The following is an 18,486-nucleotide window of genomic DNA, read 5'->3' on the forward strand; positions in this document are numbered from 1 at the left end:
GCTGTGTGTATAAGGTGTATTTGAAACATAAATGAGTTTCATGTATGTACACAAATTTTTTTTGATGCACAAAATTATTAAAAATATAGTATAAAATTACATTCAGGCGGTGTGCATAATGTGTATATAGCACATAAATGCATTCTGTGTTTAGATTTGGGTCCCATTCCCAAGATATTTCATTATTTTATGCAAATATTCCAAAATACGGAATATTCCGATATCCAAAATACCACTGGTCCCAAGCATTTTGGATATGGGAGACCCAACCTGTACTATCTTCACACTACTGCTAAAGACAACTTACCATTCTGTGTCAGTTTAGTTGAGCACACAAGAGTGGAAATGGAGAAAGCATCACGGGAACTGACAGACAGCCCTCCAGAGCTGCTGCTGTTTCTGGTGAATGTTGAGCTCTTGTCCATTTGTTGGCGAGTGGAAGGAAGTGATAAATATGTGCTGGCATCTTCCATTTTCTTGTTGTCCCCCTGCAAGTGATAATGGTCGGAAAATAATAATAGAATAAATCAACATTTTTCTTATCAAATCCTCATTATTTCTGCGTTACCTTTGTGGGGGTGCAATTAATAATGTGTGCACAGTTTGATGAAGAGTTCTTACTACAGTAGGTCAACACGAAATTGCAGTGTATAAAGAAAGCTGACCATCTTTCTTGTGTGACCCAGCTTTCGTAAGTGACAGTCTAATCTTGTCAGTGGGAAATGAGTTATAATGTAAGAGGTCATCCTAATAACCAATAGGGAGGTACATATCTCATGCATGCACCTCATCCAAGACATGGGTGAGCTGAATAATTACAGAATCAGGTGATGCTTAGTTTGTGAAAAATGAGAACTGCTAAATGCTAATGTGAGGGGAGTGTAGATTTGATTGAGTATAAAATGAAGTTATAGAGCTTGGTGTGACACGAGCTAGAGGCACTATGACTTGAATAGAGGCCAGGTGATGAGGACAAGGAATGATATAGGACTGTAAATTTAGAAGGAAGAAAATGACAAACTTATATGTGGAGGTGGGAGGAGGGGCATCTACAACATAGGCAAAATATAAATAACAATCTCTGCTTCATTCTGAGTGTCAAATGCACATTTAATAACTTCCAATTATAATAATATACAAATGCATTAGAGGTTTAATCTGTGAGAACGTCCACTTAAAGATTTCCACTGGTAGAGCCCAAGACTGGACTGAGCATATTGGAGCCCTAAACTCTGATTTGTCAAGCAGTGTAATCACAGCAGCAGGTTATAAAAATTATGCTAAAATATGTGTAATTTCAATGTAAATAATGTTGCTAGAGAGTAGATACACCTAAATATGGATTATAATGACACATAATATAGGGGGAGTACATTTTATATTCAGTATTATATGTGCAGTATACATTTATTCACATTATTATTGTATCACACTGTAGATTATTATAGACCTTGGGGGTAAACTACACATTTACACTAGCTCAAATTATTGTTAAAATTTGATGATTTTGTTTAACATCTTTAACTTTACACCCATTTAGCTATCAGTCCACGTAGGTGGAAGGGGATGTAGTCAGGATGTCGACAGTCACAACCCCGACAGTTTCGAACAGTAAGTATTAGGGTTTAGGTTAGGCACTAGGGGAAGGGTTAGGCTGCAGGAGGGGTGGGTTAGGGTTAGGCTGCAGAAGGGGTGGGTTAGGGTTAGGCTGCAGGAGGAGTGGGTTAGGCTGCAGGAGGAGTGGGTTAGGGTTAGGCTACAGAAGGCGTGGGTTAGGGTTAGGCTGCAGGAGGGGTTGGTTAGGGTTAGGCTGCAAGAGGGGTGGGTTAGGGTTAGGCTGCAGGAGGGGTGGGTTAGGGTTAGGCTGCAGGAGGGGTGAGTTAGGGTTAGGCTGCAGGAGGGGTGGGTTAGGGTTAGGCTGCAGGAGGGGTGGGTTAGGGTTAGGCTGCATGAGGGGTGGGTTAGGGTTAGGCTGCAGGAGGGGTGGGTTAGGGTTAGGCTGCAGGAGGGGTGAGTTAGGGTTAGGCTGCAGGAGGGGTGGGTTAGGGTTAGGCTGCAGGAGGGGTGGGTTAGGGTTAGGCTGCAGGAGGAGTGGCTTAGGGTTAGGCTGCAGGAGGCGTGGGTTAGGCAGTGGTAAGGGTGGGTTAGGGTAGGGTTAAAATTTGGGTTAAAAAACTTACCAAAATCCGCAGATATATTGACGTCAGGATGCCGATGTCAGGATTCTGACTGTCGGCATCCTGACTGTTGGGATCCCCTAACCAACCCGGCGGAAGTGCTACATACTGTACATGTAGAATAGAAACTGGCCATCACTACTGTGTGCAGGTAGTGGGTGTTCTTCTTCTTCTTCTTCTTCTTCTTCTTCTTATTATTATTATTATTATTATAAAAATAATAATAATATGAGCTTAGAGCACTCTTTGAATTTCCTTTTCTTAAAACAGTTTGTACAAGGGGAGAGAGGAATGAGAGTGCCCAAACCCATTCAACTCCTTCAGCAACACATGTGAAATGTAGAGAGCCGGCTTGTTTTAGAGAGGCCCATTGTACTGGAACAAATACAGCAGCTAGAGTTCAGCGCCTCTGAGTTGTAATCTAATTAACTGAGAGTGCCAATGTAAAGTATCCTTGGAACATAAAGTAAAGAACATCTACAATATGTGTGGTAATAAAGAAGAAGCGTTCCCCGTGTGTTGAACAATAAAAGAAGAAGTAATCACACTGTGCTCTGCAATAGATCAGTGCAAGGAAACATAAATTGCTGCTGATGAACTGACCAGTCACAAAGTGAGGATTAAGCACAGAGAAAAGTGCATAAGCACAATATTATTTTACGTGCAATGGGCGGCTTGTAATGCCAAGCAAAACTGCAGAGGATGGAAAAACACCAGGAAACTTGTCATGTCAGCAATAAGTGTTAGATATAATATGCAAATAGCATGTTTCTGCACAAATAATAATAATATACAGTATATATTATATTAAAGAAATGATCACAGAAATACTGTTGTGTGCCTTTGTTTCCAAGCTTAATATTTGTGTCAAAACTAGGGGTGAGCGGGTTCGGATTTCTGAAATCCGAACCCCCCCGAGCCCCCCCGATCCGAGTCCGATCCGAATCAGGCTCGACTTTTCCCGCCTGACTCGGATCTGAAATCGAGGCAAAACGTCATCATCCCGCCTTCCGAGTCTCGCGGGTTTTGGATCCTATATAAGGTACCCGCGTCTGCGCCATTTTCTCACTCAGCTGTGGACAGTGAAGAGGGAGGGTGGGAGTTAGGGCTGTGTAGTGTAGTGTAGTGTAGTGTAGTGCTGCTGTTGTCCACTACTTCAAAGTCCATAGGGGCTGGCTGTGTTGTGCTGTGCTGCTGTTGTTAATAGGGGCTGTGTCCACTACTTCAAAGTCCATAGGGGCTGGCTGGACTGTGTTGTGCAGTCAGTTCTCCATAGGGGCTGTGTCCACTCCAAAGTCCTGTGCAGTGTCCCAGTCCTAAAGGAGTGCTGTAGTGTTGTCCAGGGGGTGCTCTGTCCATCAGGGGTGCTCCCCCCAAGTGCTAAAAAAATAATATATTTTCTGTGTTTGTGAATTGTGTGCGCAGTAGCCGCACGTGCATCAACAAAGTAGTGCCAAGCGTGCGCCTGTGTCATAAGTAAAGGGCCGGCTGGCTTGACCGTTAAAGGGTGCTGTAACCCCCGAAAGTACACTCCAGTCCAAACCAAAAAAAAATTATTTTCTGTGTTTGTGAATTGTGTGCGCAGTAGCCGCACGTGCATCAACAAAGTAGTGCCAAGCGTGCGCCTGTGTCATAAGTAAAGGGCCGGCTGGCTTGACCGTTAAGGGTGCTGTAACCCCCGAAAGTACACTCCAGTCCAAACCAAAAAAAAAATTATTTTCTGTGTTTGTGAATTGTGTGCGCAGTAGCCGCACATGCATCAACAAAGTAGTGCCAAGCGTGCGCCTGTGTCATAAGTAAAGGGCCGGCTGGCTTGACCGTTAAGGGTGCTGTAACCCCCGAAAGTACACTCCAGTCCAAACCAAAAAAAAAATTATTTTCTGTGTTTGTGAATTGTGTGCGCAGTAGCCGCACGTGCATCAACAAAGTAGTGCCAAGCGTGCGCCTGTGTCATAAGTAAAGGGCCGGCTGGCTTGACCGTTAAGGGTGCTGTAACCCCCGAAAGTACACTCCAGTCCAAACCAAAAAAAAAATTATTTTCTGTGTTTGTGAATTGTGTGCGCAGTAGCCGCACGTGCATCAACAAAGTAGTGCCAAGCGTGCGCCTGTGTCATAAGTAAAGGGCCGGCTGGCTTGACCGTTAAAGGGTGCTGTAACCCCCGAAAGTACACTCCAGTCCAAACCAAAAAAAAATTATTTTCTGTGTTTGTGAATTGTGTGCGCAGTAGCCGCACGTGCATCAACAAAGTAGTGCCAAGCGTGCGCCTGTGTCATAAGTAAAGGGCCGGCTGGCTTGACCGTTAAGGGTGCTGTAACCCCCGAAAGTACACTCCAGTCCAAACCTAAAAAAAAATTATTTTCTGTGTTTGTGAATTGTGTGCGCAGTAGCCGCACGTGCATCAACAAAGGAGCAGCGCCAAGCGTGCGCCTGTGTCCCATAAGTAAAGAGCCGGCTGGCTCATTTCTTAAAGGGTGGTGTAACCCACAAAGTGCACTACTCTCCAGCAAAAATAAAATAATATTTTCTGTGTTTGTGTGCGCTTTAGCCGCACGTATATATATCAATATAACATAAATGGAGGACCAAACTTTCTCCGATAAAAATAAAATAGGGAAAGATCAAGAACCTCTTCCTCCTAGTGCTGTTGCTGCTGCTGGGAGTTGTTCATCGTCCCAGAGAGGAAGTAGGAACATCACTACTTTTACTAAACAATTGACCCTCCAACAGTCCCTAGCGATGAGGATGAAGTACGACAGCAGTCATCCTGAAGCAAAACGTATAACTGAGGCCTTGACTGCTATGTTGGTGTTAGACGTGCGTCTGGTATCCGACATTAGTGCAGTGGGATTTAGACAATTGATGGAGGTAGTGTGTCCTCGGTTCCAAATCCCGTCTAGATTCCACCTGCATCCTCAAAGCAGCAGCGACAAGCGTGCGTCTGTCTGTTAAAGGGTGGTGACACCCTCAAAGTGTTCTACACAAACAATTAAAATATTGTTCTTTTTTTTTCGGTCTTTGTGAAATGTGTGGGCTGTAGCCTCACCTGCATCCTTAAAGCAGCAGCGACAAGCGTGCGTCTGTCTGTTAAAGGGTGGTGTAACTCTCAAAGTGTTCCAAAAATAAAAAACTATTTTTTTAATGTGTTTGTGACTTGTGTGCGATGTAGCCACACTTGCATCCTCAAAGCAGCAGCGACAAGCGTGCGTCTGTCTGTTAAAGGGTGGTGACACCCTCAAAGTGTGCTACACAAACAATTAAAATATTGTTCTTTTTTCTGTCTTTGTGAATTGTGTGGGCTGTAGCTGCACCTGCATCCTTAAAGCAGCAGCGACAAGCGTGCGTCTGTCTGTTAAAGGGTGGTGACACCCTCAAAGTGTGCTACACAAACAATTAAAATATTGTTCTTTTTTCTGTCTTTGTGAATTGTGTGGGCTGTAGCCGCACCTGCATCCTTAAAGCAGCAGCGACAAGCGTGCGTCTGTCTGTTAAAGGGTGGTGACACCCTCAAAGTGTGCTACACAAACAATTAAAATATTGTTCTTTTTTCTGTCTTTGTGAATTGTGTGGGCTGTAGCCGCACCTGCATCCTTAAAGCAGCAGCGACAAGCGTGCGTCTGTCTGTTAAAGGGTGGTGACACCCTCAAAGTGTGCTACACAAACAATTAAAATATTGTTCTTTTTTTTTTGGTCTTTGTGAAATGTGTGGGCTGTAGCCGCACCTGCATCCTTAAAGCAGCAGCGACAAGCGTGCGTCTGTCTGTTAAAGGGTGGTGACACCCTCAAAGTGTTCTACACAAACAATTAAAATATTGTTCTTTTTTTTTCGGTCTTTGTGAAATGTGTGGGCTGTAGCCGCACCTGCATCCTTAAAGCAGCAGCGACAAGCGTGCGTCTGTCTGTTAAAGGGTGGTGTAACTCTCAAAGTGTTCCAAAAAATAAAAAACTATTTTTTTAATGTGTTTGTGACTTGTGTGGGCTGTAGCCGCACTTGCATCCTCAAAGCAGCAGCGACAAGCGTGCGTCTGTCTGTTAAAGGGTGGTGTAACCCTCAAAGTGTGCTCCACAAACAATAAAAATATTCTTTTTTTTTTTCTGTCTTTGTGAATTGTGTGGGCTGTAGCCGCACTTGAATCCTCAAAGCAGCAGCGACAAGCGTGCGTCTGTCTGTTAAAGGATTACATCGGTGAGAGCATCCAAGTAGGCATGTCAGACAGTCCGTACCTGTACTGGCAGGAAAAAGAAGCAATTTGGAGGTCCCTGTACAAACTGGCTCTATTTTACCTGAGTTGCCCCCCCTCCAGTGTGTACTCCGAAAGAGTGTTTAGTGCAGCCGGGAACCTTGTCAGCGAAAGGCGTAGGAGGTTGCTTCCACAAAATGTGGAGAAGATGATGTTCATAAAATGAATTATCAACTCTTCCAGGGAGACCAGCCTCCAGAACGTACAGAGGGACCTGTGGTTCCAGCAGGGACGAATTAATACTCTGTGAGGATGAGGATGTACACACTGAAGAGGGTGAGGAATCGGTGGATGAGGAGGATGAGGATGACATCTTGCCTCCGTAGAGCCAGTTTGTGCAGGGACACATTAATTGCCAGCTTGTTTTGTGGGGGCCCAAACGAACCAATCATTTCAGCCACAGTTGTGTGGCAGACCCTGGCGCTGAAATGATTGATTTGTTAAAGTGTGCATGTCCTGTTTATACAACATAAGGGTGGGTGGGAGGGCCCAAGGACAATTCCATCTTGCACTTCTTTTTTTTCTTTGCATTATGTACAGTTTGGGGCCTAGTTTTTCTAACTGCCATCCTGTCTGCCACTGCAGTGTCACTCCTAGATGGGTCACGTGTTTGTGCCGCCCACTCGTGTCACTTAGCATAGTCATCCAGCTACCTCGGTGCAACCTTTTGGACATGAAAACACTATTGTGAGGTGTGAGGTGTTCAGAATAGACTGGAAATGAGTGGAAATTAAGGTTATTGAGGTTAATAATAGCATAGGAGCAGAGAAACCAACAAATTCTGTGATTTTAGCTGTTTTTATGCTTTTTTAAAAAAAAATACAGATCCAAAACACAAAACCCAGAACCCAAAACACGGAAGGGTGGTTTTGGCAAAACCAATCCAGATCCAAAACACGAAGAAAGATCCAGATCCAAAACCAAAACACAAAACACGAAAAGTGGCCGGTGCACACCCCTAGTCAAAACCAATATTTCTATTTAAACATTTTTCATGTAATTGCAGCGTTTAATGGATGTTCCTTCTTACAGGCATTGCCAAATCAAACTGTCGGCTTATAATGTAGGATTTTATCCTGGGCCAGAACAAGGTCTTACGTCATGGTTGTTCAGACAAATCATGGGGTAACATCCTCCTCCCTGCCTTATCCCCTACTTAGAATATTGTATTTTATACATGTTACACTCTGGCTTTTCCATTTCTCTGTTTTACGTCATGTATAAAGGTTACAAGATATAGGTTTTATTTGTCGTTTCCAATTTATTTATGGTGAAAATGTAACTACAGTATAAACAAAACAAAAAAATAATAATTTACAAAATTATTATTATTATTATTATTAACAGTATACACATTTACTACTGGATTTTTAGTTAGGGCAAGTCTATTTCACTGATATCTACAGAACATACTAAAGAGTCTATTTACTAATAAGCAGCATTAGTTCATCTGGCGCAGGTTCCGCTGGCCGGGAGTCGCACCACCCCCTCCCTGCGGGCCTCCACTGCGAGTGTATGGGCAGTCGGCTGATCACCCGTACACACAGCACGATGGACAGATACAGTATATCTACCATCGGCTGTGCAGCACAGCCGACACGACTTGTCTGTGAAAGACGTTGTTCACAGACATATCACTGGTACAGACTGGCCGACGGGGACACAATATATTGGCCAATCAATTGATCGCCCAATATATCTGCTAGTGTGTACCCAGCATTAGAAAAGAAAATCAATCAGTTTTTGAGTTCTTTTTTTCCTACATGCAGCCCTAACAGTATTGGACTGGCCCATTGGTGGGCCCTGCTGCTTGAGGATCTCGCTACCTAACCTAGTGGAGCAGGTACCAGCAGGGCCAGATTAAGGGCCACAAAGGCCTGGGGCTAAAATTGATCAATTGCCTATTATGAAAAACAGAAGAGCTGTGATCAGTGGTGTATGGGTGTGGCCAGTGCTGGGTGGGTGTGGCCAGAGCCATGTGGGTATGTACACTCCCCTACACTATCAGCCCCAATGTCTCACTAATTACATAAAAGTAGAAAAATTGCATCATTTTGTGGGGAAAAGAGAAATATATATGCAATACTTATGATTTGTAGCATGATTATTGGTCTATTATTATGTGGTGGCCTGGGACTGTAGTCCCATCAGCTATATTGTTAATCTGGCCCTATGTCGCAGACCTTGTTGTGAGGTGCCAGTGTAGTTTAGCAGAACTATCTTTTAACAAGTTATAAAGGATTTGTGGCTTACAGGATGGAGACAACCAATGCTGCACTGAAGTTCTGCCAACCAGCACCCCCCTCCCTGCCCCCATGACTGAATCATTTCTCATCAGCTGCTGCGCAGAAGTTACATGCTGTTGTCTATCACAGTATTTGTCACTGCAGCACATTGCTACATCTTCTGCCAGGCTGATGCATAGGCAATGCGGAGCACATCTGTCTAGTTTGACTATGCAGACCCCATTTCCACCTCTCGTCAGGGGAGCTACACCTAAAACGTTTTCTTCCTTCTCAGATTTCCATTACAAACAGCTTTATCCATTGTACCTTTAATACGACTAGGTCGTGGCAGCCATCATGCAGTGTTGTGCCGTCATCTTTCAGCAGCTTTACGTACGCCATTGCAAAGCTCCGCTCTCCTTTGTCTTTGGCTGGACATGAGAAGAAAACAATAACACAGTAGAGGTATAGAGGTAAAATGACAATGACATTTGACATCAGAAACAAATGAAACATTACTCACATTCCTGAGATGATCTGTGCCGAAACATGAACCGCAAATGTATCCGCTGCATCTCCTCAATTGGGACTGCAACCTTTTTAACAAGAAGTTAGACTGAAGTTAGCTGGATGAAAGAACAAAGCTTTTCTATCCCACCCTCCCCTCTTTTATATGTGAGTCTGATTCCCACCTAAGTCTCAATGCGCAAAGACCTTGGGGACTTCAGCATTTAGCTCATCGGCCTAAGAAAGAAGCCATCTTCTGCACATGCGCCAAATCAGGTATCTGCACTCTAATGGAGATCGCTAGTGCATCAATGGACCGCATTGTCCATGAAATGGCCATTTCTGGGCGGTGACCATGCACTTGAAGGGAGTTCTTCTGGCTCGTGGGAGTGGCATGGGAGTGTCATGGGAGTAGCATGGATGTGTCATGGTCGTGTCATGGGAGTGGCGTGGGTGTGCCATGGAAGTGTCATAGGGGGTGTTGTGGGCATGTTATGGGAGTGCTGTTGACGTATCATGGGCATGACATTGGAAGTGTTTTGGGTGAGTCATGGGAGTGTCATGTAAGTGTCACTGGGAGTGCTGTGGGCGTGTAAGCCAACTTCCTTGCTGGACCTTAGCATACGGAAGGAGATGGGAGATCTGTTTTAGCCGGATCTTATGTACCCAGGATAGGATTGGTGTCATTTCTGTTGCTAATGATGACGGCTGCAGATGTAAGAACAATGAGCGGGATAGGCTTCCAAATGCAGCCGCAGCAGTTTTTACAATACAAAGACAAATTCCAGCATCAGCACAAACTAATAAGCAGGCTTCCCTGGCTGTATGGTAATGTGGCCGCCAATGCAACTGACTCAGAGTCAGGCCCTCTGTCACATAACTAAGCCCCTGAGCATTCTAACACAATACTACATACTAAGGCACACATTTCATTATAATATGAAACTTTATCATTTCATAAATAACTAAAAGAAAATTAGCTATATACTACAATATTTTGCAGTTCCTGTAGCTGGATCCAAGTCAGTGACTTGAGAACATTTAAGTCAGTAAAGTTATCCAGACATTTAGGAATGTATGACACAGTTCACCCATCGACAACATATTAAACAAAAAATAATCCATTATATTTAAACTGCAGCTGAGATGAGTAGTTTACATTTCTGGAAAACATATGTAATAATGAACGTAAATTAGCATACAAAACCAGAAGAATATAAGCCACATCAGTCAGCTACTACTATAAGTTATCTTTATTATGTATTAAGATACCACTTTTTTTTTAGCTAAATAAAGACACCGCTTGCAGCCATAGATGGCGTAGTGATTTATAACGGTAGTGATTTAGGTATGTGACATGAGTAACAACCAGGAAGTGATATCAATGACTGTCATTCTGTGCATCTCAGGAGACCTCACAGGTGAATGACTTTTGACAGCAGGAACTAAGAGAAAAATAACGTAGCCACAGATATAACATGACATTGTGCACTTTTTCCCTCGGATATTAATCATACCGATAGCCCTAATAGATACTGAGAAGCAGGTAGCAACCTCTTATATGATTTTAGAATCTGGTTTGCATAGTCCCATAAAGTGACACTAATTTCCATGTATCGGCATAAGAACCAAAACTTAATGAGGCCGAAATTTCAGCACATTCGACATACAGTACAGGATAGGCCTCTGACATACAGATGATTTTTCTTCTAACATACTTATTTATGTCTTTAAAACTCGCGAGAGGCGAGAATTATTAGGACTATATTTATTACAAGTGTCAGCATTGTCTGGGAATGTTGTTATTGCATTGGTAGAAGTGTGCCTAGAGAAGCAATTTCTCATATAAAGAAGGGCGCTTGATGGGTGCAAAGGCAATAGGCCGAAGCCTGAATATCCCCCATTACCTATGTCATGTTATATAGGAAGTATCTTTAAAGGTGTCAAAGTTTAGTGGGCTCTTGCAGACCGTAAACTGACCCCCATAAATATGTCTTCGCTCCATAAGTCTTGTTTCAATTAATTTGTCCAGCAAAATGAAATCTTGTTTTACATGTTGGTCTAAAATGAGGCGTATGAGTGCACATGTAGCCCCTAGATGCCACCAATTTGAAATGGTAACTCCATGCACGACCTAACATTGGGCGCATTCCTACAGAAATAGATGCAAATGCTATTTGCCTCGAAGCGGCTGCACTTTCACATTTAAACATATGGTGGAATAAAGTCTAACGCTGGCACAGCACCCACTAATATTTTAGGAAGGAGGCCTGGCAATTATTTTACCAATATGGTGCACTGCATTTTATTGGGCATGCGTGGTTAACACTGGCACTAGGACCCTGTCACATGCTAAGCTGGCTTCTGTAATCATTGTTAGTGGGACCAAAGACTAGCGGAGCATAGAGCATTTTTAATTAAATTTACTTTTTCAACATTTCTAATAAAATTTACTTAGAAAAATATTAAGCAGACCAGAATTATGAAACCTGTTGCCCTCCAGTTGTTGTAGAGCATCTAGCCCAGCTTACTGGGAATGCTGAGGCTTGTAGTTCCATAACAACTTGAGAACAAGTCCGCTTAAAAAAACAAAAACATTTGGGCATGGTCTATTCTATAGGAGGGATAGTATGTGGAGACAAAACCAGTTTCTTGGGTGATATCACATGGTGTTGTAGCTCCCTAGGGAAAAGTTGAGTGGTTACTATGGGCAACTTCTCCACTTTATCTCTATATCGAACATTTGATACATTTCCTCCAAAAGCAATGCCTGATCCACCATTAGGGTTATTAAGTTACAGCCTAGGGCTCCAGGACACATAGTTGGCATCAGGGGAATACAATTAATTAATTTGGAGGCGACCACACAGCTTAATTAAATACGTTTTTTAGATATTCAGTCATCCGGATGTGGTTTTGAGGGGACAGTTTTTAAACTACTAGTTAGCTGTGCCAGGGGCGGAACTAGCGGCGGTGCAGCCGGTGCCTTGCACCGGGGCCCGCTGTGGTGCAGGGGCCCATGGCCGTCTGCATCCTACAGCGCCGCTGCCCGCCGACCTGGTCCCCATTACCTAAATGTTTGGATCTGGAGCGGGCCCGCTTCGGCCGCTCCGGCTCCAACATGAGAGATACCCACCGCGGCCCCGCCCCTTTATCCAGCAGCTCGGCCCCTTGTTATGACACGGCCCGCGGGGGGAAAGAGGCTGACACATGCTGGGGCTGGGGGGGAAAGAGGCTGACACACCTGCTGGGGCTGGGGGGGAAAGAGGCTGACACATGCTGGGGCTGGGGGGGAAAGAGGCTGACACACATGCTGGGGCTGGGGGGGAAAGAGGCTGACACATGCGGGGGGGAAAGAGGCTGACACACACGCTGGTGGGGAAAGAGGCTGAAACACACACTGGGGCTGGGGGGGAAAGAGGCTGACACGCTGGGGTTGGAAGGAACACACGCTGGGAAGAACGAGGCAGAGACATGATGGGTATGGAGGGAGAATGAGGCTGACACGCTGGGGCTGGACAGACTGAATTTACTGACTGGGGGGGCAGTGAGGGGTGGTGAGAAAACAAGGCTGGGCAGCAGGACAGGCACTGTATTTAATTACTGGGGAGGGGTGAGGGGTGGTGAAAAAATGTTGGGGTGCCAGGAATGGGTGGGGTGGGGGTGGGATGGGGGGGGCAAAGCATATTCTTGCACCTGGGCCCACCACTCTCTAGTTCCGCCACTGAGCTGTGCCTATGTGCCAATGGGCTCTATTTATTAACATTATTTTTATTAAAATAAAGTGAAAAAGGTGTTTTCATGGAATCAGTATGATTTACCGCCGGTCGCATGGCTGTTGGCTCTAATCCCGACAGCGGCAGCCCGGCAGAGGTGAAAATCCTGATTGTCCTTTTTGGTAAGTATTGCTAATCTAATTCGCCCCCCTAACCCTCCCTTAGGGGTGCTTAACCCTAACCTCCCCCCCAAGTGCCTAACCCTAACCCCACTCTAAGTGCCTAAACCTAACCCCCTCTACCCCGCAGCCTGACCCTATGTCTACCAGTGGTGCCTAACCCTAACCTCCCCCTGTGGGTGCCTAATCCACCCTTCCCCTAGCCTAACCCTAACCCTCTCGGGGGGGTGCCTAACCATAAGTCCCCCCCGGGAGCCCCTAACCTAATGGTATTAGATGTGCGTCCAATATTCGCCAATAATACAGTGGGTTTTAGACAGTTAATTGAGGTCATGTGTCCCCTCTACAAAATGCCATCTAGATTCCACTTCAGTAGAAAAGCAATTTTCAACCTGGCAGCAGCCCCTTTATGGGACAACAAAGCACCCTTGCGGAGCAGCGGTGTGCAGACGGACCACCTGTAGAGTCACAAATACGTGGATGATAAACTGCGGTCTGGCCGGCAGTGTTACTGAACAATAATAGTGTAGCTACTAGCTACCAAAACAGATCTTTTTTTTTTTTGTTGAATGATAATTTTATTTAACTTTTATTTTTTTAACACTGGGAAGAGCACCCCTGGATTTACAGAACACACATAGATGACACAGCACCCCTTTATGTCCTGCATCCCCAGCCCCTTTATGTACTGCATCCCCAGCCCCTTTATGTACTGCATCCCCAGCCCCTTGATGGACAGGACAACACAGCAGCACCCCTTTATGTAGTGCAGCCCCATCCCCTTTATGGACAACACAGCAATACCCCTTTATGTACTGCATCCCCAGCCCGACAACACTGCACCCTGGAACAACAGCAGCACAGACCCCCAGCCCGACAACACGGCACCCTTGAACAACAGCACACAGACAGAGCACGTCTGTTCTGCACATTCTCTACAGCCGGAGTGAATATGGCGCCGATCACCGGGACCTTTATAGAATCCAAAACCTGTGAGAATCCGACAACGGGAAGATGACATTTTAGCTCGTTTTATGGATCCGAGTCAGGTGGGAAAACCCGCCCCGGTCTTGGATCCGACTTGGAATAGCAATGTTCGGGTGGGTCACTATAGCTCATCTCTATAGTATATAAATATCTTAAGTATGAAACTCAAAATAATACAGACAATGAGAAAACCATTTGCGAGGGATATTATCACATTGTGGGACTGTAAAACTCAGTAATTTCAGGGCAGGTAGTTGGTGAACTATTAGTCCCAGCAGTCTATTGAAAAATTATATGTGCACCTACTTATTCTCCCAAAATGTCAGAGAAACTCTCATGGACACCCGGAAGAGTAGGTTACCCTCCTGTCCACTTCCTGCGTAGCAGGGGTGGGGCCATAATGATGCAATTTGCATTGCTCACCACACACTAGCATCTCCCCCACAAGGACTCCAGGAGGGGTGTTACATAAAGTTGGCAAGTATGTATATTTAAAGGTAAAACAACAGCACCCAGAACAGTAATATAAAACTTTATGTATTCACTGGGAAACTATTACCCAAAGGTCATGCACACATAGCTATAGTTGATGAGTGTGGCCTTAACTAACATCCAAGAAAAGAAAACAAAAGTGGTGAATGGCACAGATTTCTATAGGCCCTGTCACTTTAAAGTGGTGACCGTACATGTGTAAGACTCAGCACAGACCATAAAAAGTACAGAATTGTGCGGTTAAGAGGATATTTAACAGGTACATATCTCATACTATGGGCTCAATTCAATTGAGCGCGATGTAAATAGCGCCGGGAGATAGTTCCCGGAGCTATTCAATCCATCGCGATGTTAGGTCGGGGAAGGCTCGTTCTCCGCCTTAAACAGGGTTTTTAGGTGCGAGAACGGGCATTCCCCGACCTAACTTCCCGGCGCGATGCTGTTTTCCCGGCGCTAAGGGCAGAAAACAGCCTCGCGCCGGGACTTTTGTCGGATTTCTGCTCTCATCCCCGGGGGGATGCGAGAAGAAATCCTATAGTCGGACTTGGCAGCGCGGTGTATTGAATGGCTCTGGGAGCTCACTCCCGGCGCTATTCACATCGCATAGAATAGAATCGTGCCCTATGGGACAGATTAAATTAGCCGCCTGAAATACCACAGGGTTTGAGAGCCCAGGTTTAGTGTCCTAGCAATTCAGTTATTTTCCGCAGTAAGCCCACAACTAATGCGCTGTAAGCCATAGCTCCTGGGTTAAGTGACTGGAGCTATGTAATTACCACTCATGGTAAGCCCGGAGGCAATAGTTAATGCGGAATTATGTTCACACCTCAGGAAGGTGTGAGCAGAAATCTGGGTTAAGTGCACCCTCGGGGCTAGTAGAGAGCTTATTGCGGATGGTAATTGAATAGTTTCTGCTTAAAACGCAGTGGTAAGTGCCGCGGCTAATTGAATCTGCCCCTATGTCTGTCACTTCTTCCTCATCTCCACCTGTAAATTGTCCCAGTGGACACATTTCACAATAAAATCACAGGAAGCAAATGCAGCTGAAAGTAGATGCAGTTACGCATGGGCTGTGCTGGGCACATCTTAAGATGCTTAAAGATCTCAGACAGTACATACTGTAGGTGCCAGGTTTACGACAGGAGAAAAAGTAGCATTAGCAGAATTCTCAACTGTCCTGATTCATGGCCAAGATAGGGGCATTTTCTACCCAAAGTGGGCAGCTTGGGGCAGGATTTGGATGGATCAATGGTGGGGTTTATTTGCCTAAATTGGCATGTGTAAATGAGGTATGCGCAAGTGCTTGGTCTATGCCAGAGGGAAAAAAAGCACAGTAGTAAATGCTCAATACAATACTGTCATGAAATATCCAGACAGTGTAATTAATAATTGTGAAAGTTGCATTTACCATGTAAAATACATATAAATACATACTGTAGAAAAATACAAAATAAAAGTACAAAAATCAAATTTAATACAAATGTTTGTTGCCTTTTCCTCTAAAATAATGTATACGCAGTCACTATAAGGGGTCTGGATGCAATCAGCTAAGCAGGAGATCCTGCCGATCCTCATCATCATTAGTGCATATTTGTTTTTTACGAGGGGTCGAGCACCTGCAATAGATACTGTACATTCCTGATAGGAGGAAATGTGTCCAGGTCTACCTCAGTAGCATATTGCCCTTACTGTACTCATCCTATCCTTCCCATGCCCCTTCTCTCCCTGTATGGCCTCCATAAGTATGGGGAGTCAGAAGTGTGAGAAGTGACAGAGTCTGCTACAGAGGAAAGAGTATTTCTTTTACCTGCTCGTGTGCAGTATGGAAATGAATATTTTATGAAGAAAAAAACGCACATAAACAGCCAACTCTACATGAGCCCCTCTGTGAATATCTGCCTTACACACCTTGGGATTGAGTCGCACGCCAAAGCACACGTAACACCGTCTATGGATGGTCGCCCCTCTGCGACTTTATGCAAATGCCACTACAAGCTCCTTCCCTTGTGCACATCTATGTGGCCAAATGTACAAGGCCTGAAACATCCACTTTTAGCGCCCAAGCAGGCTAAAATATTGCTTGGTGTGTCCTTATATGCCACCATTGGTCGCACTACCAAAGCTTGCAACTGCCCTAAGGCAGGTGCAGTTTCTTCATCTGGCTATGGCCTCCTATGCTTACGTCTATGGTTGCCGAGGGGGTCTCTGATTACAGGGGCCTGTTGGAGCGGTTTGGTGGGGAATCGGGGCAGCTGTAACCATAGTATTTTTTTTTTCACTTTTTAGGAGTGGCAGGGCCACGCCTTCCAAATTTGGCACGCCCCTAGTACCCGGGCCCCCCCCTAGTACACGGGCCCCATTCAGCTCTCAAGAGCCCTGCCTGCAGCTGTGCGTCTGGGAACGCAGTGGCTTGCATAGACACGCCCATGACAAGCCTATAACACACCAAGCGAACTCTCCAGTTTTGCAGCATTTCTAGCCACCTCCAAAAAATCACTCAACTATGTGAACATCGGACCTGTGTCTCTCTTTCTTACATAAACTGTGTAGACACTTAATGGTTTCTTTGGCCTCTTCTGATCATCATCTCCTGGATTTCCATTTCATACATTACGCATTAGTTTAAGTCACTTGTTATTTATACCCTTTGTTCTCTTTCGTACCATCCTCAATTCTCTTGACAATACTTACAATGGCCAATAATTCTTCTACATCTGTTTCCAAATGTATTACCTATTATACATAAAGCTTTTTCTACTTGACAAGCGTGATCCATGACTTCTATGCAAACATATTAACTAAACTCTTACTTCTCATTACAGATGTAAAGAGACCACTGATCTGTGAAATTGCCAAAACATATTTTAATGAAAGTTGATTTTTTTTAGTGTCCTGAAGAAAACCAATATTAAAGATACTAATGAGCTCATTCTGTTCTCTTTCATATGGAAAATGTGTGCAGTGGGGGAATACTTTAAAATAATAAAACTTGTCACCATCAGTGACAAGTGACGGAGAACACTTAATCAATTAAACAAGATGTTGCAATGCTTATGCGGGCTAAACACACACAACATATCTTCAGGGTGGTGTAATACAGATGCTTTCAACGCTGAAGATTTTCCTGAAAGCGCCCAGTGGTTTTACTGCAGCTGGAAAGGGCAGTACGCTGAAATCTCCCAGCTTGTAATGAGTGCTTCAAACACCCTGAGCTGAGAGTTGAACGTCTGCCCGTTTATGTTTGGTATCTTGTGTCAAGTTTGCACTGCGCATGCTCTGAACATGAGCCATGGGCTCATCTATAATGGGTGCAGGGTGAGCCGTGCTCAGCAACTGTGTCCAGGGGCAACCACACCGCACCTATAGGCTATGCTTATTTCTAAGCAGACGCTGCAGAAATCACTGGGAAAATGGCGTTGGCGCCACTTCCCCAGAGATCTTTGCATTCACAGTAGAGAAATCACAGTGCCAGCGTCTACTTGGCACATGCGCTGGTGAAAGGTTGGGGAGGGGAAGCAGCTCAGAGATTGGACACAGGCCCCCTCCTCTCTTAAACTGCTACTGAAATGAGCACACAAAACTAGAATTTGAATCGTAATTTGGATGCATTGGCACCTGAAAGGGCGGAGCTTGGGTGGGAGAAGTTCTCATGCAGGCAAAGCTTACATAAACGCGGGCCGTGCTGACCACTTTGGTGGTGTATCCTTTACGACTACTTTTGGGAGGTCTCGTGAAAAAGGCGAGAAAGTTACAAATAGAAAGGGGAAATAATAAGAGGGGAAGGAAACAGAAATGAAATGGTACACCGCACTAGGGTAACAAATGAGAATCTAAATACTCTTCAGGATAGTGAAAGAACTATAACTATGAAAAAACAAAGAAAAATCAGAAGAGACCATAAAATTGTGTCATATCTAATGACTAAATGTCAAAGTAAGGGTGCACCCTCGGAGCAAAATAAGGG

The 18,486-nt window shown here is 44.7% G+C and overlaps 1 protein-coding gene across 1 annotated transcript in view; it reads right to left on the reverse strand.

Annotated features, from left to right (window-relative positions):
* The window catches only part of DOCK2 (dedicator of cytokinesis 2), a 966,148-nt gene that overhangs the window by 692,142 nt on the left and 255,520 nt on the right, over positions 1 to 18,486 (reverse strand). The window contains exons 16-18 of the mRNA XM_088465050.1: positions 9,165 to 9,237; positions 8,969 to 9,072; positions 308 to 488 (exon numbers count right to left, since the gene is read on the reverse strand). Coding sequence (XP_088321176.1) covers positions 308 to 488; positions 8,969 to 9,072; positions 9,165 to 9,237 — 358 coding nt within the window. The remainder of the gene's footprint in view (positions 1 to 307; positions 489 to 8,968; positions 9,073 to 9,164; positions 9,238 to 18,486) is intronic.

This window comes from Taudactylus pleione, unplaced genomic scaffold, assembly GCF_031769625.1.
Source record: "Taudactylus pleione unplaced genomic scaffold, aTauple2 ptg001827l, whole genome shotgun sequence".
NCBI classification, from domain to species: Eukaryota; Metazoa; Chordata; class Amphibia; order Anura; family Myobatrachidae; genus Taudactylus; species Taudactylus pleione.